Source organism: Ornithorhynchus anatinus, chromosome X5 (assembly GCF_004115215.2).
Source record: "Ornithorhynchus anatinus isolate Pmale09 chromosome X5, mOrnAna1.pri.v4, whole genome shotgun sequence".
NCBI classification, from domain to species: Eukaryota; Metazoa; Chordata; class Mammalia; order Monotremata; family Ornithorhynchidae; genus Ornithorhynchus; species Ornithorhynchus anatinus.
In genome coordinates this window covers 60723410-60747688 of record NC_041753.1, presented here as the reverse complement: position 1 = coordinate 60747688, position 24279 = coordinate 60723410, and the positions used below count along the sequence as shown (strand labels likewise).

General features: G+C 41.8%; 1 protein-coding gene across 3 annotated transcripts in view; it reads right to left on the bottom strand.

Moving 5' to 3' along the window:
- The window catches only part of RORB (RAR related orphan receptor B), a 180607-nt gene that overhangs the window by 56068 nt on the left and 100260 nt on the right, over window positions 1–24279 (bottom strand). Inside the window, exon 1 of one of the 3 annotated variants that reach the window (XM_007667021.3) lies at window positions 5144–5251. The exons of the other annotated variants lie outside the window; for them this stretch is intronic. Coding sequence (XP_007665211.1) covers window positions 5144–5183 — 40 coding nt within the window. The 5' untranslated portion in view covers window positions 5184–5251. Of the gene's footprint in view, window positions 1–5143; window positions 5252–24279 lie in introns of those variants that run through there. 3 annotated transcript variants of the gene reach the window in all.

The following is a 24279-nucleotide window of genomic DNA, read 5'->3' as shown; positions in this document are numbered from 1 at the left end:
CTCATTTTGGAAATGTTAGGATGATGAAGAATGCATCTTTTGCAGTTTTAATAAATCCTTCTTGAATTTTCCACTTGGGGGTGAGGGTCAGGTCATTTCATTCCATTATGATGAATATATTTGGGATGAATACACTGTTAGTTAAAATCTTCAACAACAACATTTCTAATCTGGATGCTCAATCGAGGATTACACCGTAGCATTCTCACTGACGCTGAGGCAATTAAGCTGGACTCAAAAGCGCCTAATACCGTATCTGGTAGGCTCAAAGTTCAGTAGATAAAGGTAAAAATGGAAAAACTGTTTACTAGAGGGATAGGAAGGAGGTATGATATGATTTTTAATTGTTATTGTCAGTTCATGGACCAAACGGGGAATAAATATTGGTGTTAATAGGGTCCTCGATCTCTACTGTTAAGGCCACCCTTGGGATACTAAAATAATCCTCCTGTCCATCTGCTGCCATACCCCTTCCACTGCCCAGGTGTTCTGATGCTCTTCATGTTCTAAGAATCTCTCTGTTACCCTGAGACTTTCCTTGTGATGAAAATGCTGCAGAGGGTATGGTCACGCTCATCATTTCATACCTACATTCTAAAACAAGATGGGTAAATGCATATTTGGGACAAGACAGAGACCTCTGAAAACTCCCAAGAAAGACGAGCTTTCAGACGCTACATTTATACACAACAATGACAACGTCATCTATTTTCATCACCAGAAGACTTTTCAGAATCCACTTTAAGTTCTTAAATCAACAAACAAAAAGTCTACTGGAGAGATCTATCAACAGAATAAATGAATCTCTTTTCCTGCAGCTCTGTGGGAAGTAAAGATCCAAGTCCCATTCACTGGTGATCGTACTCTGAAAGTCAAGTTGGTCCTTCACGATACAAGGGTTAGACACTATTTCTGGCAAATAATAGTTGGACTCAAGTTTGCAGTTTGATTTAGGCTACAGGAGGTGAGGAGATAGATGAGGCAGCATGGCTTAGTAGAAGGAACATGGGACTGGGGGTCGGGAGTCCTGGTTTTGAGGCCCAGATCTGCTACTGGCCTATTTTGGCAAGTCACTTAACCTCTCTGAGCTTCAGTTTCCTCATCTTTAAAATGGGAATAAGATTGATTGCGAGCCCTGTGTGGGACAGGGACCGTGTTCAACCTTATAACCTTGTATTAATCAATCAATCATATTTATTGAGCTCTTACATTGCGCAGAGCACTGTACTAAGTGCTTAGAAGAGCACGATATAAAAGAGTTGGTAGACAGGCTTCCTGCCCACATCTAGCCCGGTATTAATAAATGACATAGTTGTAATTATTTTCTAATAGATCAATCAATCATATTTATTTAGTTACTGTATGCAGAGCACTGTTCTAAGTGTTTGGAAGAGCACAGTATAACAGAGTTGGCAGACATATTCCCTGCCCCCAACGAGCTGGCACTGAGGCCTGAACCAAAGAAAGTCAGGACCACACTAAATTGCAGTGAACTACAATTTAGAGAGCCTCCCCCCTACCCCCAAGCATTAGATTTGGAGTCCCAAGAGGCTCAAATTGGGTAAGAATTTGTGTGAGATTTCTCAGAAAATCAGAGTTCCTCTAAGGGAGTAGGTTTGCTTGTGGCGACATCTTGTCAGACCAACCGATGCAAACCAATCAAAGCAGGTGGAAATCCTGAAATCATGGTGGTGCCAGTGGTCCTATAAAGAGATCAAACAGAGGGCAGGGATCATATTTACCAACTCCATTGTACTCTCCCAAGTACTTAGTACAGTTCTCTACACATGGTAAGCACTCAGTAAATACCACTGACTGATTGACCTACCCCCTATGAAGGAGGTAGGCCTGAATGCCTATATTCCTAGGCCGTGGTCAAACACCTGTCACAACCTATGAATCTGGTTGAAAACACTGCTGGAGCTTGATCCCTGTAGCAGTGTTGCAAAATAACCCCCACTGGCTTCAAAATGAGAAATTAAATGTTTTTCATCAGTATAATGAAGAATATTTTGTTATCGAAATAAAAGTGAAGGTATGCCCTTTATTATGACTTTATCGCTAGAGATGATAGAGATGACTAAAAGGAAACAATGGGATGAGTCAAGGCCCCAGAACAAGGTGCATTTTAACCTCTGTCTAATTTTCTCATTTTATTCTGGCCTGAAGTTTACTCATTTGGAGTGAATCCCAAGGCCAGACCTACTCTGAGACAGGAAGTAACCTGTGAACCAGAAAACTTATTTTGGGGGGCCAAAATGATCATTTCTGAAGATGTCAGAAAGCAGTATCATGTGAGTCCATCCAGGGTTCTGAAAGAGAAGTCAGGCACCAGCTAAGTTTTGAAATGCGGCAAAGACACTAACACCTCAAAGACTCAGGCAACTGTTCTGCACACTTTCCCTAAAGAGATTACCACTATTAATCCCAAATATTATTCTACCCATGCTATCTTAGTTTTGAACTTATCAGATCCAGCATTGTGCACGTAATCTCCCAACAGCTTTATTCAGTGTTTACATAAGCTGGTGGAGATGGGGGGGGGGGGGGTTGAACCCTAATAACCATGCGGTCTCTGAAACAGGGACAAAAGCATGCACAAACCCTGTACAGTCATCAGTAGCCCTGAGAGCTGATGTATAAATTCTGATTTTTGAATAGCACATGATTACCCCTTTCCAGACTACTCTTGGTTCTGCCAGAAAGCACTATTTTACTTCGTGTTTTGGCTAGAACGTTGTTAAGGAATTAGGGAATGGACTTCTGACCTAACTGGATACAGCATGCTGTAGTGGTGGAAGAAACGGTTCCACCATGCACAAACACAGCTTCAGACACGGTGAGTATGGTAACGCTGCTTTTGGAAAACAAGGGGTTTTCCAAGAGTGCCACCCTTGCCTTAATTATGAGAGACCTGGGAGCACTTTACTTGCCCACATAGGATTCATATTTTTCCTGTTGTATCGTACTCCCCCAAGCACTGAGTACAGTGCTCTGCACAAAGTGAGCACTCAATAAATACAAATGATTGATTGATTTGAGAACTTCGTGAAAAGTTGCTAAATGCCATTCTATATTTATCAGTCACATTTGTTAGCTGTCACTGGCACCCTGGTTTCCTGCCCTAGGTTTTCATGAGCACTGAACTGATCACTGTTGGTAGGGAAACAAGAGCAGATATCATTTCTTGGGGGAAGGGAAGGAGCCAGAAGGAGAGAGGAAGGGGCGAATGATGGCCTTTAATGAATCAGAGGGATTTTAGCGAATGTTATATTAAAGAAGAGAGATATGGGTAAGCTTATGGCCCTGCCAATTACATCAATGTAAATCTCTAAAGCAGAATTGCAGTGACCATTGTTTTCTGAGCATCAACATGCAAAGCTAGATGCTTGTGAAAACTGCATTTCAATCCCACGAAAAATTCAAGGTAAAGGAGAAAAATACTCTGTTTTGTCTGCAAACTGCCAAAAATGTGATTTTTTCCCATAATTTGCCTAATTGGGAGAATTGCTTTTTACCACATATCTCCCCCTTAAAGGTACTTGCACATATTTAGAGTAAACAGCTTTCTCATTGTCTTAATGCCAATTTTAAAATTGAGGACAACCTCATTTCTGTTACACAAAGTCACTGGAGAAAAGCAGGGAAGAGATTAGATTTGCATGGGAATACCAATGGCTGGCTCTGTATCTTTTCTCTTTGTGACTCTATTGCTTAGAAGCCCTTTTATTACCTCCTTCGCAAGAGTTTATTTTCTGAACAACGACAGCGAAAACATTCTGGGTAATCCTTCCAATAGGACTTCATTTAAGGATTCTACTAATGTCAAGCACTGTGATCTGCCTTTATGGCTTTATCTATTGTTAAAATTGTTTTAGAGCAACCCCACTCTCCCCACCTTTAAAGACTTACTAAAATCACATCTACAAGAGGCCTTCCCCAGGTAAGCCCTCATCTCCTCTACTCCCTCTCTCTTATGTGTCACCTATGCACTTCGTTCTGTACCTTTTAAGCACTTAGTATTCACCCCACACTCAGCCCCAAAACACATATACATATCCATAATTTAATGTCTGTCTCCCCCTCTAGACTGTAAGCTCCTCTTGGGCAGCGACTGTATGCTCCCAAAAGCTTAGTATAGTGTTCTGCAGACAGTAAGTGCTTAATAAATACCACTGATTGATTGACTACCATCTAAAGGATAGCTATCTTCTAAAAGACTTAGCATCAGTGAGACTTTAGCTGGTGGAAAGTACAGATTTCCTAAGGAAGAATCTTCTATACTTAACTTGCTGAAAATTTCCTTCAGATGAAGCTTTTGCTTTTTCTCTTTAATCATTTAAGTAGCAATAATTAGACACCAAAATCATATAAGAAAATCACGGCTTATAGTCAAATGGTATGGGCACTGTGCATAACTATATCATTCAAGTAAAGTAATAAGAATCTCTTATTTGAAAAATGCTCTGGACTTGCATAGCTTACCTGATAGTACATTGTATACATAATTAGAAAGTCTACATGGCATTAACTTAGTAAAGGACTGAGAAGGAACAATTTGAAATTAGAGTTCTCAACTTCCTTCATTTAACGAGCACCATTGAGCCAGGCAAGGATCCCATGAATATGCATTTCTTAGACAAATTAGGGAAGAATCACAATGATTAAAGGAATCAGACCATACTCTTTGTATATATATACACCATGTTATGATTTGGAGGTGGCTCTAAACAGATAATAAAATAAATAATGAATGACTCCAAAAAATGGAACATGTCAGAGCTCTACACAATTTCAAAAATGAAGTCATAGCTTGAATGTCTATTTACAGCTTGGGAAAATCAAATAACAGTTGAATCATGTTGGTCACTTAATTCTGATCTCAGAATTACCAACCCCTGGTCATGTTTTCACACCATCACAACACATTGCATATTTAAATGGCTTTTGAATTTAAATGCATTTTCTAACTGAACATTAAACCAGTGAGAAAGGTTTGATCGATCCCAAGTCAGAAAACAGTCCGCTTTCCAAACATCTGCCCATCTATCAGTAGAGCTGATAGCTTTTAATTCTTTAAGCCTTTATTTTCTGAGAACAATTTGCTGCCCAGCTAGAACAAAAGAGAAAAAGTAGAACTCACCAACTGCATCAGTTTTAGTTTTGAGCTGATTCTCACACATTTTGGATGTAGCAAATATTACTCTCTTCACTATCCTACTAGCTGACCACAACACTTAAGTTGTTCCATATCTGAAATCGTAACAGACTGCATTAATGAGATTAAATGAAAGAGGTATTAAAGGCATCATCTGTTCTATTTCATTAAGAGAGAAAGGCTATTCAAGGAAAGACGAGATGATAAAGGTTACTCTTCCCTGATTCCTTTCCACTGCAGAGGCAAAATCCTGCTTCCTCACCTGCATCAACTTTTAACATCTAGCATTATATAGACATATCTTCACCTAGGTTATTTTCCTTCCAGCTGGCAAAGCACAAGAGAAGATAGCAAAGTGACATTCTACGAAAGGGAAGATTACTGTGATAATCGAACTAATTTTCTTAAAAAATAATTTGTTCTCAGCTCTTCTGACTTCTTCCATTTGGATAGACTGCCTGGCTGTTAGATATGTCAGCTACTTCTGGGATCATTGGACAATTAATAGGACATTCTGACCTCCAGGGAAAATGACATTTCTTATATACTAACAAAACACATATGTCATGGAAAAAGTGAATGCTGGCCTGGGAATCAATATATTACTCAATTCTACCACCTGCTCTATCACCCAAGGTAAGATTTTGGGCAACTCATTTACTCTTTTGAGGCCTCAGTTTACCAATGTGTCAAATCAGGATAATCCCAATAATAATCCTGGCTACATAGTAGTAGTAGTAATAATAGTATTTATTAAGCTCCCTTGTGAGCTGGGATCATTTCTACTGTATTGTACTCTCCCAAGCACTTAACTAAGTGCTCCACACACAGCACTCAATACATACCACTGATTGATTGATTGATGGAAGGGATCCAAAGACTAAGACTGAGAAGCAGCGTGGCTCACTGGAAAGAGCACGGGCTTTGGAGTCAGAGGTCCTGGGTTCGAACCACGGCTCTGCCACTTGTCAGCTGTGTGACTTTGGGCAAGTCACTTCACTTCTCTGTGCCTCAGTTACCTCATCTGTAAAATGGGGATGAAGACTGTGAGCCCCCCGTGGGACAACCTGATTCCCCTATGTCTACCCCAGTGCTTAGAACAGTGCTCGGCACATAGTAAGCGCTTAACAAATACCAACATTATTATTGTTATAACCACAAAAGCTACATGGCCTAGAAGTAGCAGGGCCTAATGGAAAGGGCACAAGACTTGGAGTAGGATGACCTGGGTTTTAATCCCAGCTCTGCCACTTGCCTGCTGTGTGACTGTGGGCAGGTCACTTGACTTCTCTATGTCTCTGTTTCCTCATCTGTAAAATGAAGATTAAATACCTGTCCTCCCTCCCTCCCTCTTAGACTGTGAGCCCCATGTGGTATTGACCCTGGTGCTCAGCAAAGTGTTGGACATGTAGTAAGCACTTAACAAATACCATAATTATTAAACTTGCCTTGAGGTCCTTAGAGGAAACTATTCTATATAAGTAGAAAGCACTCTTTAGCTGAAGATTTTAGCTTTCTTTTATTCTTTATCTATACCCCTCATTAGCTTTTTAAAACTTCAAACCATAACAACTGTACCTTGTACTTTTCTCTTCCTTGGCAAATTCTGAGCTCAACCCCAACAGTATCAAATCCCTTGTCATCAGCTGATGTCATAAATGGGTCCTAGAACACGGCCTCTGTCATCTGTGCACTGTACTGCAGTAGGCTCCGGGAAACAATGCACAGTTGGGAATTAGACCCAATCCCTGCCCCTTCGTGGGCAAACAGTCTAAAAGGCAAACCCTCCCAGAATGTCCCAGTGGCTTCTGGATGGTGTAAGCAGAGCATCCCCTTTGAACTCTGGGTTATCTAATTTTCTTTGCCCTTGCCTTCTCTGCAATTCTGTTGCCAGCTTTCAACCAAACCTGTCAGGAGAATTTTAAACAGCACATTGCTTTGGCTGTGATCTAGCTGACTAAAACAACAAAGAGCCCAAATTCTTACTATAGGGCCCTTAGATATGCCAACTTCAGATATTCTATTGTTCTTTCGATATTTTAGCATGGATCAATCATTGGTGTTTATTGAGCGCTTGCTGTGTGCAGAGAACTGTACTAAGCGCTTGGGAAAGTACAGTACCACAGAGTTGGTTGATGTGATACGTGCTCATGAGGAGCTTACAGTCTACTAGGGGGAGGTGAACACCAAAACAGATTAGGGATATGGGAAATAGTACATTATAAGAATATTTCATAAGTATTGAGGGGCTGGGGTGAATATCGATGTGGTTAAGGCATGCACAGCCAAGTGTATAGTCAACACAGAAGGGAGGGAGGAGAGGGGAAATCGAGGACTTAGTCTGGGAAGGTCTCTCGGTGGAGATGTGATTTCAGGAAGGTTTGGAAGGTGGGGAGATTGGCAGACTGTTGGATATGAGTGGGAAGGGAATCACTGGTCTCTACCTAGGTTGAAAATGAACAACAAGAACGTCTTAGACCATCAAGACTATGAGAGGGCAAAAGCTAATAGGTTGAGTTTTTTGCTCAGTATCACAAAAATTGAGAGACTGAAGTCTAGACATCCTCTCTCCTCTTTATTTCCCTTATAATTATCAATAGCATCTATTGAGCACCTACTGTGTGCTGAGCACTTACTAGGCAATTGGAGGACATAATAATAACATTGACATTTGTCTAATCATTGGGGTAGGTATGAGGTAATCAGGTTGTACATAGACTGTGAGCTATATGTGGGACAGGGATTAAGGGAGAAGGGGAATAGCTATTTAATCCCCATTTTACAGATGAGGAAATTGAGACACAAAGAAGTTTGAGTGACTTGTCTAAGGTCACGTGGCAAGCAAGTGGCCTGGATTAAATCCCGAGTCCTTTGACTCCCAGGCCCATACTTTTTCCACTAGGCCCCACTGCTTTCCTAACCTCTGCCCTTGAGAATCTTTCAAGTTAATGGGGAAGAAAAGCAGACACAGTATTAGGCATATATAAGAGTTACAGAGAATAAAGATATAAATAGTAAACAGAAGCAGATGGAATTGTCAAATGTCATCATCCTTCTTCCTTTTCTCTGACACGTTCCTTTTTATGGCAGTTGTTAAGTGCTTACTGTGTTCCAGACACTATAGTAAGTGCTGCGGTAGACACAAGATAATCAGATTGGACAAAGTCCCTGTCCCACAAAGCTCTTCCAATCTTTATCCCCATTTTACAGATGAGGTAACGGGAGGCACAGAAAAGTGAAGTGACTTGCCCGAGGTCACACAGCAGACAGATGGTGGAGGCAGGATTAGAAACCAGATCCTCTGATTCCTAGATCTGTGCTCTTTCCACTAGGCCAGGCTGCTTCTGTGGAGATTTTGCAGGGAAAAAGGGACAAAAATTTGGTCCAAATCATTTTAAACTAAGATGATAAGATACCTGGTCACTACAGAAGAAGAAAGGGGAAGAAGGGATAATGGGGAGAGTGGGAAGAAGGTAATGATGGAGGGGAAAGAAAAGGGGGAAGAGGGGAGAAAGGAGGAAAGAGGCAAAGGGGAGCTAAGCGAGGGACTGTGAGGCGAAGGGTAGCACTCATCTGCTTTCTCCAATGCTTCCATCATTAGTCCCACTGGAGGAAACATGATCCAGCCGGCACTAGTCCACTTGGGGCCTGTCCTGGCATTTTTCCCTGGATCGTGGCTACAGCAGCTCTGGCCCCAGGTGACCCCTAACCTGCCTTGGTAATTGTCCCTGCCAGGACCAATGGGCTGGTTCTGTCAAGGCTACCCAACATAGTCCAGACCCAATTGAATTGCCAGGGGACCCAGGCTTTCAGAGTGGCCAGACCTGCCCTCCCCAGCTTCCCCCCATACCCCATTCTCCACCTTCCTCTCATAGGGAGGAAGTTGTGTGCTGATATAGGCAGGCATCTCCTTCTTTTTGTGATCTTTTCCATCGGCAGGGATGCCAAAACATTTCAACCATTTTTTCTGTATGCATTTGGGGGGCACCAACATATACAGAAGAACCTCAAATGGGTGACAGGATAGAGCCCCAAATCTGGGTCTGGACCACCTAATCTGGGGTATCCAATCGCCTCTCTTTTCAGCCACCCGAATCATGTACCTCCTCAATCTGCTGGCCTGTACTGTGGCTAAAGAGAGAAACCAGACCCATATATGACAATGAAACGTATCTCAGGAAAAAGGTGCCTTCTCTTGGCTCCGGAAACGTCCTTCCATCCCCAACTCAGAAGTACTCAATCTGCCTGCCAAGGGAGTGAGTGCCAGAATGGGTTACAGAACTGCATTTTACCAAGAGGAGTGTTTACCTCACACCAGCTGGAACCCTTCCAAAGTGAACAGTGAGCCAGGAGGGACGATGGGGGAGCATACATAGGGGAAGCCATCCAGGAAAAGGGATCTGGCATGCAGAGGGGGGAAGAGAGTGAACTGCCAAGATTACACAATAAACCTGGACAAACACAGATAGTGCTGGCTCTTTAGGTTTGCTCGGCCTTTCTCCTGGAGGACTGCGTTGTTTTTTTGTCTTGTCATTTGTTTGCTTGAGAGGGAGTGAAGGAGTAAGAGGAGAGATGATTTCCTTTCCTGTTTTCCTGACTCCCTGTGTTTTTTTGAGGGGTGGGGGTTTAAGAAGGTGGAGCAAAGCTCAAATATTTGTTTCCACCTTTTTCTTAGGACTCTCCTCTCCTTTCCCCACTTCCGTGAATGAGTCTTCTTTTTAAGAAATTGTACACAGACACTCTGTCCTGCTTTTCTCTCTGACCTGCCTGATGATGTTTAGCTATGTTTGTTTGCAGTGGGAAGAGAATTGATTTTGCCACAGATCTTCAATTTCCCTTTTAACTCTGCTTACATATCTAGTCTGGTGAGTACTGACTGAAACTTTACCTTTGGCGAATACCCGCTGGGCTGAAAACTGCCCCATCAGCCATAATAGAGGATGGAGAAGCATAAGCTCAAAGATCTGGAGAAGTGCAAGATTAAGTCCCACGAAGTGTAGGGAAAAGAACATTTGAAGAAGCAAGACAATGTGGATGTGACTCTGGAAATTGTCTTCTCAGTTTACGGAGTGCTAATAGAAACTGTCTATAATAAAAGTCAGCCCTTTTATTCTTGACTATGACTGTCAATGTCTCTCAAAAGGGAAACAGGAGTGAACTTAGACACAGATGAGAGTTAATTATCACTAACGCCTAATTTAATGCTACCTGAACATTCTCGTGGCTATTATCCACGGGACTGTCTGAATTCAATCACTTGGGCTGTTCCTGCATACCTTGGTTTGTAAACCGATATCTACAGCAACTGTGTTTTTATTTTTAAATGGGTAAAAGTTCAGATGAATGAAATAATTCCTCCAGAGGCATTCTGCAACCATCAGTCCATCCAGTCCACCAGCCAGCCAGCCAGCCACTGACTAGAAAATCAAGGTGGCCCAAGCTTGAGCTCTATCTTTTCATTTACATAAATGCTCTATTGTCACTCTTCATCCATCCTGATCAAGAATCAGTGTCTCATTTCATTCTGTTCCTCACAGTTTGGCAGAAGGATATGCTCTGTCGTGTTACACATGCCATATTACTTAGGCTAACACAAGCATGTCAATCATCTTGCCCTCACCACCCCCACCTCATCTTGCTACTCTCCTACTACAACTTAGCCCACACACTTCGCTCCTCTAATGCCAACCTACTCACTGTACCTCAATCTAGTCTATCTTGCTGCCGACCTCTTGCCCAAATCTTGCCTCTGGCCTGGAATGCCCTCCCTCTTCATATCTGACAAAATAATAATAACAATAATAATTATAGTAATGTTTTTTGTTAAGTGCTTACTGTGTGCCAAGCACTGTTCTAAGCGCTGGGGTAGATACAAAGTAATCAGGTTGTCCCATATGGGGCTCACAGTCTTAATCCCCATTTTACAGATGAGGTAACTGAGATATAGAGAAGTTAAGTGATTTGCCCAAAGTCACACAGCTGATAAATGGCGTAGCTGGGATTAGAACCCACGACCTCTGACTCCTAAACCCGTGCTCTTTCCACTAAACCACGCTGCTTCTCCCTCTCCTGCTTCAAAGCTTTACTGAAGGAATATCTCCTCCAAGAGGTCATCCCTGACTAAGTCCTTTTTTCCTTTTCTTCCACACCCTTCTGCATTGCCCTGACTTTCTCTCTTTATTCATTCCCCACTCCCAACCCCACAGCACTTATATACATATCCATAATTCATTTATTTATAATAATGTCTGTCTCCCCTTCTAGATGGTAATCTCGTTGTGGACAGGGAATGTGTCTGTTTTATTGTTATAATGTACTCTCCCATGCGCTTAGTATGGTGCTCTGAACAAGTAAGCACTCAATAAACACGATTGATTTATCTCCATTCATTCATTCATTCATTCAATAGTATTTATTGAGCGCTTACTATGTGCAGAGCACTGTACTAAGTGCTTGGAATGTACAATTTGGCAACAGAGACAATCCCTGCCCATTGACGGGCTTACAGTCTAATCGGGAGAGACAGACAGACAAAAACAATAGCAATGAATAGAATCAAGGGGATGTACATCTCATTAACAAAATAAATAGGGTAATAAAAATATATACAAATGAGCGGATGAGCACAGTGCTGAGGGGAGGGGAAGGGAGAGGGGGAGGAGCAGAGGGAAAGGAGGGGAAAAGGGGGCTTAGCTGAGGGGAGGTAAGGGGGGGCAGAGAGGCAGCAGAGGGAGCAGAGGGTAAAGGGGAAGCTCAGTCAGGGAAGGCCTCTTGGAGGAGGCAAGCTCTCAGTAGGGCTTTGAAGAGGGGAAGAGAATTAGATTGGCGGAGGTGAGGAGGGAGGGCATTTCAGGACAGCGGGAGGACGTGGGCCAGGGGTTGACGGCGGGATAGGTGAGAACGGGGGACGGAGGAGGTGGGGGGTAGAGGAGCGGAGCAAGAATTGCCTGTTTTCAATGTAACTGTAAAAAGATCATTTACAACACTGAACATTCATTTCATTTGAACCTAGAGGGAACCAGAAGTTTGTGACCAAGATTGTGACCAAGATTCCATTGTGATCCAATGTGACTTTGGTATGGGGTAGCATAGCTAACTATGAAGCACTTGGTGGCTGAATGATGTCTGGACTAAGTTTGGAAACATCCTAACTTTTACCACAGACTTGCATGGCAAGCATCCTTAAAACTTTCACATTTCATCTAAAAAGCAGTCAGTGGTTTATATGGTGGGAAGCTTTCCCAGATGGTAAAACTGAAAGAATAAAAAGGCAAGGGCCTTTAGTGCAATATGGAAGCAATGGACCTAGAAAATTAAACCCAGGTGTTCTGCCCCAATTCTTTCCCATTGGACAACTGCTCGATCGTCCTCCTTGCCTTCCTTCCAGGTTTATATGGTTTTACTCTCTGAAATGTCTATGGTCATCAAACCATTGTTTCCCGAAAAATATATTCCAAAAATATTCATTCATTCAATAGTATTTATTGAGCGCTTACTATGTGCAGAGCACTGTACTAAGCTCTTGGAATGAACAAGTCGGCAACAGATAGAGACAGTCCCTGCCGTTTGACGGGCTTACAGTCTTTGATGAGTAAAAGTAAGAAGAAACCTACAGGCTTGCACTTTTTCAGAAACCAGTATTTCTCTGGTCTTCAATGGTCGTCAAACCATTGTTTCCTGCAAAACATATTTAAAAAATATGCCTTTGATGAGTAAAAGTAAGACGGAACCTTCAGACTTGCACTTTTTCAGAAACCAGTATTTCTCTACTTGCCTGAAAATTTCTGCAGAAGGCACTGTTCTTGGAGACTAAGCTAATGTGGACTAGCACAAGGGAATTCCTATCCACTTAATTGTAGAGTTTGGTGAATTCTGAAATCTCTGAAGCCTCATCACTACTAGAATTTTGACCTGAAATTTCCCAGGGGAACTTGCCTAAGAGATTAATCCAGTGCACAATACAAATTGCATAGCTTTCCAGGACTGACATCTTTTAACCATTATGACACAAGGGAGCCAAGGAAAATACATATTAGGTGGTTCTTGCAAATTTTTTCCCATGTGCAATATTTCCAAAGTGGCAGTCCAGATGAAGCATTAGTGTTCCAGGGAAGAGAAAAGGGTATCCTTTAATGCACCAATATCTTTTTTTAAAAAAGAAATGGAGTTAAATTTAAAAAGGCTGGTTTTTATGTTTCAACAAGCCTATGTAGAGCTTCATAGCCATATGTATATGTATATGCATATGAATGAAAAATAGAGAAGGGTAATCTTCCCTTTTTTTTTTTTTGGTAAATGGAAATATTAGAGAACACATCTTCTGGGTTTCAGGTTGAAGTTAAGAGCAAACCACAGTAAGAAAACACTATAGTATGGAAGAGAATTGTCCAGCTGTGAACCCTCAGAGGCAGAAAGGTGATGAACAGAGTTTAAGAAATCATGGCTTTTGAAACAACCTAAAATGGTAATAAGAACCAGTCTGTAAATGAGGACGATGGATATAGATGGATAGTGGAGACCCCAAGTGGTCTTCTTTCTTTTAGGATTTAATGAAATAGGCATTTCATTTAAAATATTTTTCAATAACCAATACATAAGCCTGATGACTTCCCCAGAGATGCCCATGGAGATCAGAGGAGAACATAAAGTGCCTCCCCGACCTCAGTTAAGTCAACAGCAGGCTTTTAGAAAAATAAAAAGAGAAGCAGAAGACATTTTAAAATTCATACATTTTTAAATGGAAACAATGACAAAACCACTGATCTCTTAATGTATTGATGCAATCATACCAATAATCTGGGTGCTGCTTGATCATTCTAATTTATTTAATGGAGATGACCTTTTGCAACCATAGCTTTTCAGATCACAATCGCCGGGACTGACTCTATTACAGCACAGTGACACCAGAAGTTCATCTCTACCTTGGAAGTCCCGTTGGCCACCTGAGGTCAGGTTCTGAGCAGAACTTAAGAAACAGTAGACTTTCACAATTCATTTATGTTCTTCATGAAAACATGGAGGATAATCAGGAAGAGAGCATAGTAGGAAAAATCTTTCCTGGGATGCTGAGCCCAGATACTCTCCCTCCTAAGACTATGCATCATGAAGGCTAGGTCTTGGACATGGTGCCTGGGAGACTGTAGCATTTTGACCAGTCGTTGTTTCATTCAATACCCAAGATCCATCTTCAGCTGCCTTAGTGCGTGGGTTATGGCCACAAGCAGCTGTAGGAAGTTTGTGCAATATCTGGTCTCCCTCTCCACACCCATCATTTTATAGCTCCTTCAAGCAAGCTAGCTCCAATCCATCTGGCAAATGACCCCTCAGATCCTGTCTTCTTCCCTGCTGAATTGAGGAAAAAGAATGGTTTCTTTGCTATTATAAATCCAGGGATGCGACCATTTCAAGGCTCTGCAAATTAAGTTCTGTTCGGTTTGCTGGCTTCAAGCTCAGAGCCATTGCACCACATCCTGGCTTAAAGTAAAAAACAAGACATTCTGACTTAATTCAGCCCTTGCCATTAGAGCTAGTTCCAAAGATGGGAAGAATGCCTTTATTTCTCATCGCTTATTTCTGTAAAGATCCTGCCACCGAAAGACACCTTAAAGCCTAGATGCAATTAATTCACTTCACAGTGCGGTCCCACCCATTTCTACATGTTGCTTGAAATCCCCAGATTGTACCATCGAGGGACAGGAAGAGTCACTGAAGAACTTTCTAATATGAAGATGCAGAGAAATACTTCCACACACCTGTCCTGGGACCTCTTCCAGTCCAGCCAGACAGCCAATCAATTTTAGGAGCATCAGTATCCAGATTATCAGCCAGATCAAAGTGGAAAAAAAAACACGAAGAGCACAAGACTTCAGAATTGATTTACCTGCTCCAACAAATAAAACTTAGACATTGTGGAAAGCATAATCTTCAGTTCCTGACTCCAGATGAAAATTACAAAATGATCTGCTGTAATAGATTGGGGGTGGGGGGAGGCTCTTCATATTCATTTCAACTCATGTTTATTGAAAATTCCTGGGTTTTACAAATACTTTCATTCAGTTCTTTCTGATTTTCACTTAAACTTTGAATTAAGCAAATATTTTAAGTTATTTTATTAAGAAAGTGGACTATTTAAGTGACCTAGGCACTGCAAGAATATGCGTAGGTGTGTACACAAAACTACCAGTAGCAGCCAGATCTGTTGGTCTAGAAAGATGATAATAATGACAATGCAATAATAACAATGACAATAATAATAATAATTGTGGTATTTGTTATGCACTTAAGAGAGATGACGGAGTCTCCCAATCAATCAATCTGTGGTATTTATTGGTGCTTACTGTTTGCAGAGCACTGAGGATGACACATGAGTTTTGGTCCTGAACCCAAGAACCTGTGGGGAGGAATTGATTATAGTATTCAATAGTATTTATTTATCGAGCGCTTACTATGTGCAGAGCACTGTACTAAGCGCTTGGAATGAACAAGTCGGCAACAGATAGAGACAGTCCCTGCCCTTTGACGGGCTTACAGTCTAATCGGGGGAGACAGACAAACAAGAACAATGGCAATAAATAGAGTCAAGGGGAAGAACATCTCGTAAAAACAATGGCAACTAAATAGAATCAAGGCGATGTACATTTCATTAACAAAATAAATAGGGTAATGAAAATATATGCAGTTGAGCAGACGAGTACAGTGCTGAGGGGATGGGAAGGGAGAGGGGGAGGAGCAGAGGGAAATGGAGGGAAAAGAGGGTTAAACTGCGGAGAGGTGAAGGGGGGGCAGTAGAGGGAGTAGAGGGAGAAGGGGAGCTCAGTCTGGGAAGGCCTCTTGGAGGAGGTGAATTTTAAGTAATACTAATGGTTTGCTCAGGATCATCACATTCTCTGGTCCCTGCCAGTCAGGTTTCTGTTGGTGCACTGAGTGCAAATGAGCCAGTAGGCTGCATGGGTGCAACACATTGCAAAATGCATGCAGAGGTTTTTATTAGCAGGATCCGTTTTCACTCAATCTGACTGGAACACTCTGTCATATTGCCACAACCTAGAGGGCTTAGAGGGACATACAAAATCGACGGGCAGACCTGCACAAAGAAGATTGCGTTACGAGCACCAGAATTAACTGCTGGAAACTTTTTCCTGCCAAATTAACATTCCAAGAGCGTAAGCTCCTAGTAGGCAGGGGATACGTTTTGTGCTTCTGATGTACATTCCCAAATGCTTAGTAAAACACACTGACTAGTAGTTACAAGATGTCGGGTTAATAGCGGACAATGTAAAACAATCTGAACCTTTAAATGGGAGGATTTTAAATGCCCACTTAAAAAGCCTGCGGCAAATTAAAACTACACAAGAATTTTGGAGATCTGCATGGAAGATCATCACATAAAATAGTGACTTCATAAACATTTAAAAATTCTAGTCATTTATTACATGCAAATAGTAAATCTGAATGAATAATTACACAGTTCAACATTTGCACCACTCCCTTCTCCTGGAAATATTATCCAACCTTGGCTTCACGGACACTGTCCTCTTCTGGATCTTCTCCTATCTTTCTGGCTGCTTCTTTTCAGTCACTTTCTCAAACTCCTCTGCCTCTCACCCTCTAACTGTCCGTCAAGGCTCAGTTCTGGGTCCCTTTCTAGTCTCCGCTTACACCCACTCCCTTGGAGAACTCATTTGCTCCCATGCTCTCTACATGGATGATTCTCAAATCTCTCTCTCCAGCCCTGACCTCTCTTCTCTACATTTACATTTCCTCCTGCCTAAGGAATATTTTTACCTGGCTGTACCGCTGATGTCTCAAAGTAAGCTTGTCCAAAACAGAACTCCTCATATTCATTCATTCATTCATTCATTCATTCATTCATTCATTCAATCATATTTATTGAGCGCTTACTGTGTGCAGAGCACTGTACTAAGCTCTTGGAAAGTACAATTCAGCAATAGAGACAATCCCTGCCCACAATGGTCTTACAGTCTAGAAGGGGGGAGACAGGCATCAAAACAAGTAAACAGGCATCAATAGCATCAATATAAATAAATAGAATTATCAATATGTACACAACAAAACAAGTAAACAGGCATTAATATACATAAATAGAATTATAGGTATGTACATATATATACGAGTGCTGTGGGGTGGGGGGGGGGTAGAGCAAAGGGGATGAGTTTGGGTGATGGGGGGGAGGGGGAGCTCAGGAAAAGGGGGACTTAGTCTGGGAAAGCCTCTTTCCACCCAAACCCTGTCGTCCCATCTTTCCTATTACTGTAAACAACACCATTCGATCTGTCATCAAATCTTGTCAGTTTTACCTTCACAACATTGCTAAAGTCCACCTTTTCCTCGTCATCCAAACTGCTACTCTGCTGATCCAAGCACTTATCATATCCCACCTCGACTACGGTATGGGACTCCTTGCTGACTTTCCTGCCCTGTGTCTCTCCTTACTCCAGCTCTTACTACACTCTGCTGTCTTGATCATTTTTTTTTCAAAAAATTCATTCCGTCTCCCCACTCCTTAAGAACTTCCAGTGTTTGTTCATTCACCTCTGCATTAAACAGACACTCCTTACCATCAGCTTTAAAGATTCAATACGCTCACCATCCTCCTACTTTACCTCCCTGATTTCCTGCTACAACCCAGTCTGCACACTTTGCTCCTTGAAGGCCAACTTACTCATTATGCTTCAATCTCGACTATTTTGCTGCCAACCCCTTTTCCACATCTTTCCTCTGACCTGGAATTCCCTCTCCCTCCATATATGCCAGACCACTACTCTTTCTACCTTCAAAGCCTTATACAAGTTACATACATCTCCACCAAGAAGTCTTCCCTGATTTAAGTCCTATTTTCCCCTATTCCCTCTCCCTTCTCTATCACCTATGGATTTTGATCTGTACCTTTTAAGCACTTGATATTCACCCCATCCTCAGCCCCACAGCAACTATGTACATATGAATTTTCTTTCTTTATTTAAATGTCTGTTTTGCCCTCTAGACCATAAGATTCTTGTCTGCAGGGAACCCATCTACCAACTCTGCTGTATGTACTCATGCACACATTTAATACAGTGCTCTGCACACAGTAAGTGCTCAATACAGATACCATTGATTCACATTCAAATGCAAAGTTTTTTTCACTATTAGCAATACTGTATATTTTTTTTTAGTGGTTGCTTTAAGCTCTACGTTTGTTGTGCAGAAAGCTATATGAATTCAATTTATTAAAGAATTAACTTATATTGTTCTTTATACAAATATAATTCCAATATATAACCAGAAACATGAGATAATGTGGTTGTTGTAGCGTGGCTCAGTGGAAAGAGCCTGGGCTCTGGAGTCAGAGGTCATGAGTTCGAATCCCGGCTTTGCCACTTGTCAGCTGTGTGACTGTGGGCAAGTCACTTAACTTCTCTGTGCCTCAGTTGCCTCATCTGTAAAATGGGGATTAAGACTGTGACCCCCAGGTGGGACATCCTGATTCCCCTGTGTCTACCCCAGCGCTTAGAACAGTGCTGGGCACATAGTAAGCGCTTAACAAATACCAACATTATTATTATTATTATAACTTCCTGTAGAAAAAACTAATAAAACAAAAATCAGAAATGATGAATATTATGGATTAGATGTACAAGGAGGAAGGGTGGACTCTATCTTCAAATGTTTCTTTTCTAGCATTGATTTTCAGATATGGTTTTAGGTCATCATTTGAACATGGTTATAGGTTCTCTAAGCTCAATTGTTTCTGTTAACCAATCAATCACTCAGTGGAATTTATTGAGCACTTCATTCATTCATTCATTCATTCAATAGTATTTATTGAGCGCTTACTATGTGCAGAGCACTGTACTAAGCGCTTGGAATGTACAATTCGGCAACAGACAGAGGCAATCCCTGCCCAATGAGGGGCTCACAGTCTAAATGGGGGAGACAGAGAGCAAAGCAAAACAGAACATAACAAAAACAACTTACTGTGTACATTCATTCATTTATTCAATCATATTTATTGAGCACTTACAGTGTGCAAAGCACTGTATTAAGTGCTTGGGAGAGTATAACTGTTTCTATTAATCAATCAATCAATGGTATTTATTGAACACTTACTGTGTGTATTCATTCATTCAATCATATTTGTTGAGCGCTTACAGTGTGCAAAGCACTGTACTAAGCACTTGGGAGAGTACAATAAACAGAGTTGGTAGACACAATTCCTGCCCACCAAGGGCTTACAAGAGTGCTACCTGTTTCTGGATTTCTAGAACTGAGGAAAAAAACCTAAAGCCTCTTGGGGTTTGAAATATCTATTTTGCAGTAGGGTGAATGAAAGCCAAAACATGGAATCATATGTTTGGTTTGCCCTTCAAACTGTGAACTCCTTGAGGGTAGGGACTATTTCTAATTTTTTTTTTTCCCTGGAAATCCCAAGCTCTGGGTAATGCAGGTGTCCAATAAGCCATTTTGATGATGGTGATGGCAGGAATGATGATGATGATGATGATGATGATGGACATTAGTTTGTTAATCCCAGCCCCGGGAGGTACTCTGGGTCACCCCAGAATATGAACAATACCACTGGATAATTCCAAAATGGAGTCACCTGGGGACTTCCACAGGGCACCTGTCAAACGAAACCAAGAGCCAATTTTCTTCTGGGGAGTATAGGGATAAAACTTGAATGTAAACACCCAGAATGATTTGGCTTGAAAAGTTTCCTTAGGACACATTGCTCTTTCATGGAGGGATGAGAGTCAATTTTACACCTAGCTATTGGTACCATAGAGCCATGCAGTTGGACAAACGTAGTGTTTAGAAAAGACAGACTAAGCCCCCCTTTTCCTCAGCTCCCCTTCCCCTCCACATCTCCCCAACTCACTCCCTTTGCTCTAGCCCTCCGCCCTGCCCCAAAGCATTTGTGCATATTTTTACATATCTACAGTTCTATTTATTTATATTGATGCTATTGATGCCTGTTTACTTGTTTTGATGTCTGTCTCCCCCCTTCTAGACTGTAATAACACTGTGGGCAGGGATTGTCTCTATTGCTGAACTGTACTTTCCAAGTGCTTAGTAGAGTACTCTGCACACAATAAGTGCTCAATAAATACCTCTGAATGAATGAATGACACACCTGATGTTATGGGGTCCCCTCCACTTTCATTTGATTTATTGTAATGTATCAATCAACGATAGCTTTACGTGCCCTCATGCAGAGGGAGCAACCCTAGCACAGTAAACTGATGAATTAAGCGAGTGTTCCAACTGCTTGAAACACTCTGTGTAGGTCAAAATAGATGACCTAAGGGAATAGTCCATGAAAAAATGTCATAATGAAGGCATAAAAGACCAATGTTCTACCCTTCCTCCAGGCTAAAATGAAATCTTGCAAGTACATAATTATTTCAAACTATGATGCTTAGAAAGAAATAAAAGGGAGGGGGAATCCTTGAAATCTTGATGAACAGTGGGATCCATTCTGCCAAAGTAAGTTCCAGATGAAAAGTTCTGGAATGCCATAGGAATATTCTGAAAGATAAAGGCTCTAATTCTGGAAAAAAAAATGAAGAGAAAACAAGCAAACCAATCTGTTCTCACAACTAAGAGACCAAAGAAGAGTTCGTACTGGTAATCTGAAAATTATCTTAGTTTGCTGAAGGCCATTGACAGATATGCTGGGGGTGCAGGACTTTATTACATGTTTCAGAGAAGTGCTGATCCTGACTTTCAGAAGGGGAAATGGATAAGCCTTGCTGCTGCACATAGATTAAGGTAAGAAATTAATTGACAATTTATGACACCTTAAAATGGGCAAAGTTTCAGATCACGTTTGCTCAGAATGTAGCCATGTGAAAATTAAAACAAAGCTAATGATTAGCATCACACCCCATACACTCAATTGAAATTCTTGACCATCTGGCTAGAAAATAACTGGATCTATTCTACAGTTCTGTTTTCTGCTCAACTGTTACTTGCATATAGAAAAACCCCAGAATAAAATATTGATACTTTTCAGTGATCTGGCTAAGGATTTTATCTGGTAATTTCTAAAACCTTTATGAACATTATTTGATTTACCTTGGAGAGTGAAAAGATGGTGAAAATCATTTTCCCAATTTAACAAGACCGAGCAGTAATCTACAGACACAGAGTGAAGTTTTTCCAGTAAAACTATAAACGCAGGGAGGGGAATTAGATACTGTAATTAGGAGAGTAGACTGGGGTTGACCAAGAAAATGCACACTGAGCTTTTTAAAAGAAAGCCTTAGAGAAATAAAGGTGCTGTTTTTATTATGTACTGCTGAACATACCCCTCAAATTGGATCATATTCCTGAGAGAAGCAGCAACTTGGGTGTAAGGTCAGCTACAACAAGGGCCAGATTAACATTCTGGTAGGCTTGGGGCTGACAAAGCCAGGGCAAAAGTCCACTCCTTGCTGCCTTGTCTGAGGATACATGGTCAATGTCTCTACTTTCTACTTTCAGTGCCAGCTACATATGTGAAAGTGTGTGTGTGTGTATGAGATGGGAGGTGGCAGAAAGTTGTTGTTAACCAAGTTGCTGTTGAGGTCTTTCCTGGGGGCAGTGGGCCTGAGCAGTTGCCCCTTCTATCCTAGGGTTAAACTGGCTCTGGATGTCCAGAATTCATCACGGTCGAGTGACAAATTTCATCAATCATCAATAATAATCAATAATACAGCAGGCAGCATCAAACTCACTAAAAAACAAAGCCAGAATTTTTTTTTTTAATCACTATGTCAGCATTTCTGATCTGCACTCTGGAAGCCCAAGGCAGTGCACTTTGATGAGGTGTCCATCTGTTTTAAAATCTCCCATGTGAACATCTCTGCAAGGATCCACTGCAGAATCCAGAAAGAGGAAAGTGCGATGAGATGAAATTGGGCCTGGAAGATGAGAAATGCACCTAGACCCAGAAGCACTGTCTCAGTTTGAGCAATGACTCTTCTCTGATGCAGATCTATTCTCCCTTGTGAGAATTATGGTACTTGTTAAGCACTTATTATGTGCCAAGCACTGTTCCACATGCAGGGGTAGGCACAAGGTCATAGGCCTTCCCAGACTGAGCTTCCCCTTTTTCCTCTGCTCCCTCTGCTGCCTCTCTGCCCGCCCCCCCCTTCACCTCCCTTCAGCTAAGCCCTCTTTTCCCCCCCTTTCCCTCTGCTCCTCCCCCTCTCTCTTCCCCTCCCCTCAGCACTGTGCTTGTCTGCTCATTTGTATATATTTTTATTACCCTATTTATTTTGTTAATGAGATGTACATCCCCTTGATTCTATTTAGTGCTATTGTTTTTGTCTGTCTGCCTCCCCCGATTAGACTATAAGCCCATCACTGGGCAGGGATTGTCTCTATCTGTTGCCGAATTGTACATTCCAAGTGCTTAGTACAGTGCTCTACACATAGTAAGCACTCAATAAATACTATTGAATGAATGAATGAATGAATGAATGAATGAATGGGTTGGACACAATCCCTGACCCACATAGGGTTCACAGCCTAAGTAGGAGGGAATCGTATTTAATCCCCATTTTAAGGATGGGGTAATGGAACCACAGAGAAGTTAAGTGACTTGCCCAAGGTCACACAGCAGCCATGTGGAAAAGATGGGATTAGAACCCAGGTTCTCTGACTCCTAGGCCCATGCTCTTTCCACTAGGCCATGCTGCTTTCCTAAGTGAGAAGGAGGCAGCATGCTATATAGGGTATGTCTATATAATAACTGTGGAATTTGTTAAGCTCTTACTATGAGCCAAGCACTGTACTAAGCACTGGGCAAGGTAAATGCAAGATAATCAGGCCCCACAAGGGCCCCCAAGTCTAAGAAGGAGGAAGAACAGGTATCGAATCCCCATTTTGCGGATGAGGAAACTTGGGCACAGAGAAGTTAAGTGACTTGCCTAAGGTCACACAACAGGCAAGTGATGGAGCTGGAATTCGAACCCAGAGTTGCGATCTTTCCTCGAGGCCATGCTGCTGCTCTGTATGTGCTCTTTTGTCAAGGAGGGAATGTTAACTGTCTCCCTTCTCTACCCTTGGTCTTGTAAGGGACCAAGGCCACCCTGTTATGTTAGCACTCAATAAATACGATTGAATGAATTGCACCTTACACAGAGCATGGCTGAGCAGCTCAGAAAAGAGGTGTGGCCCAACAGGAGTCCAGAGTCTATGGCCTGTGATTGGGCAAACTGCCATGACTGTCTTTTCCTCTCCATCCAGGTCTAATCCTGATTGGGGGTGAGCATATCAGGAAAGGAATCAGAAAGCCTGTCTCCCCTCTGCATTCAAGAGGGACCAAAGCCATATTTCTATTTATTGCTATTGTTCTTGTCTGTCTCCCCCGATTAGACTGTAAGCCCGTCAAAGGGCAGGGACTGTCTCTATCTGTTACCAATTTGTACATTCCAAGCGCTTAGTACAGTGCTCTGCACATAGTAAGCACTCAATAAATACTATTGAAAGAAATACTATTGAACCCCCTCCTGCACCCAAAGGGGAAACTAGAGCTGTACACTTCAGTTTGTTTTCGACCTGGTAGAACCATTCAATACGTTACATTGGTAAGATGGAAATCAGCAACTGAATGGCGAAAAGTGAGGTCAAATGATTATGGGTTGGAGGACTAAGCCATAGACTTCAATCAACAGCAACATCATCAGTATTTATTGAGCACTTACTTTGTGCAGAGCACTGTACCACGTGCTGGGGAGTATACAACAGGAATGAAAAACCGGGTCCCTGCCCTTGAGGAGCTTGCAATCTAATGGATGTAGTTAATCCTCATCTCCATTATGCCAGTATCAATCAGTGGAATTCATTGAGCACTTATTGTGTGCAGACCACAATCCAAAATACTGGGGAGAGTACAATACTTCCATGCTTTAACCTCATTGTTATTATTTGCTTGGCAGATAACAGATCCCCCACATTTATGGTAGGTAGGTTATGATAAGAAGGGACAACCAAAAATGACAGCGAAAGACTTTCTGCAGTTAGAGTGCTATAGAAATGCGAGTTAAAGAGCCCTCACATTTATCTAATAGTATCAGTCCCGATACCCTCTCGGGATGGCACCTGGAGAGTTTCCGGTACTCTACCAGTCTCGG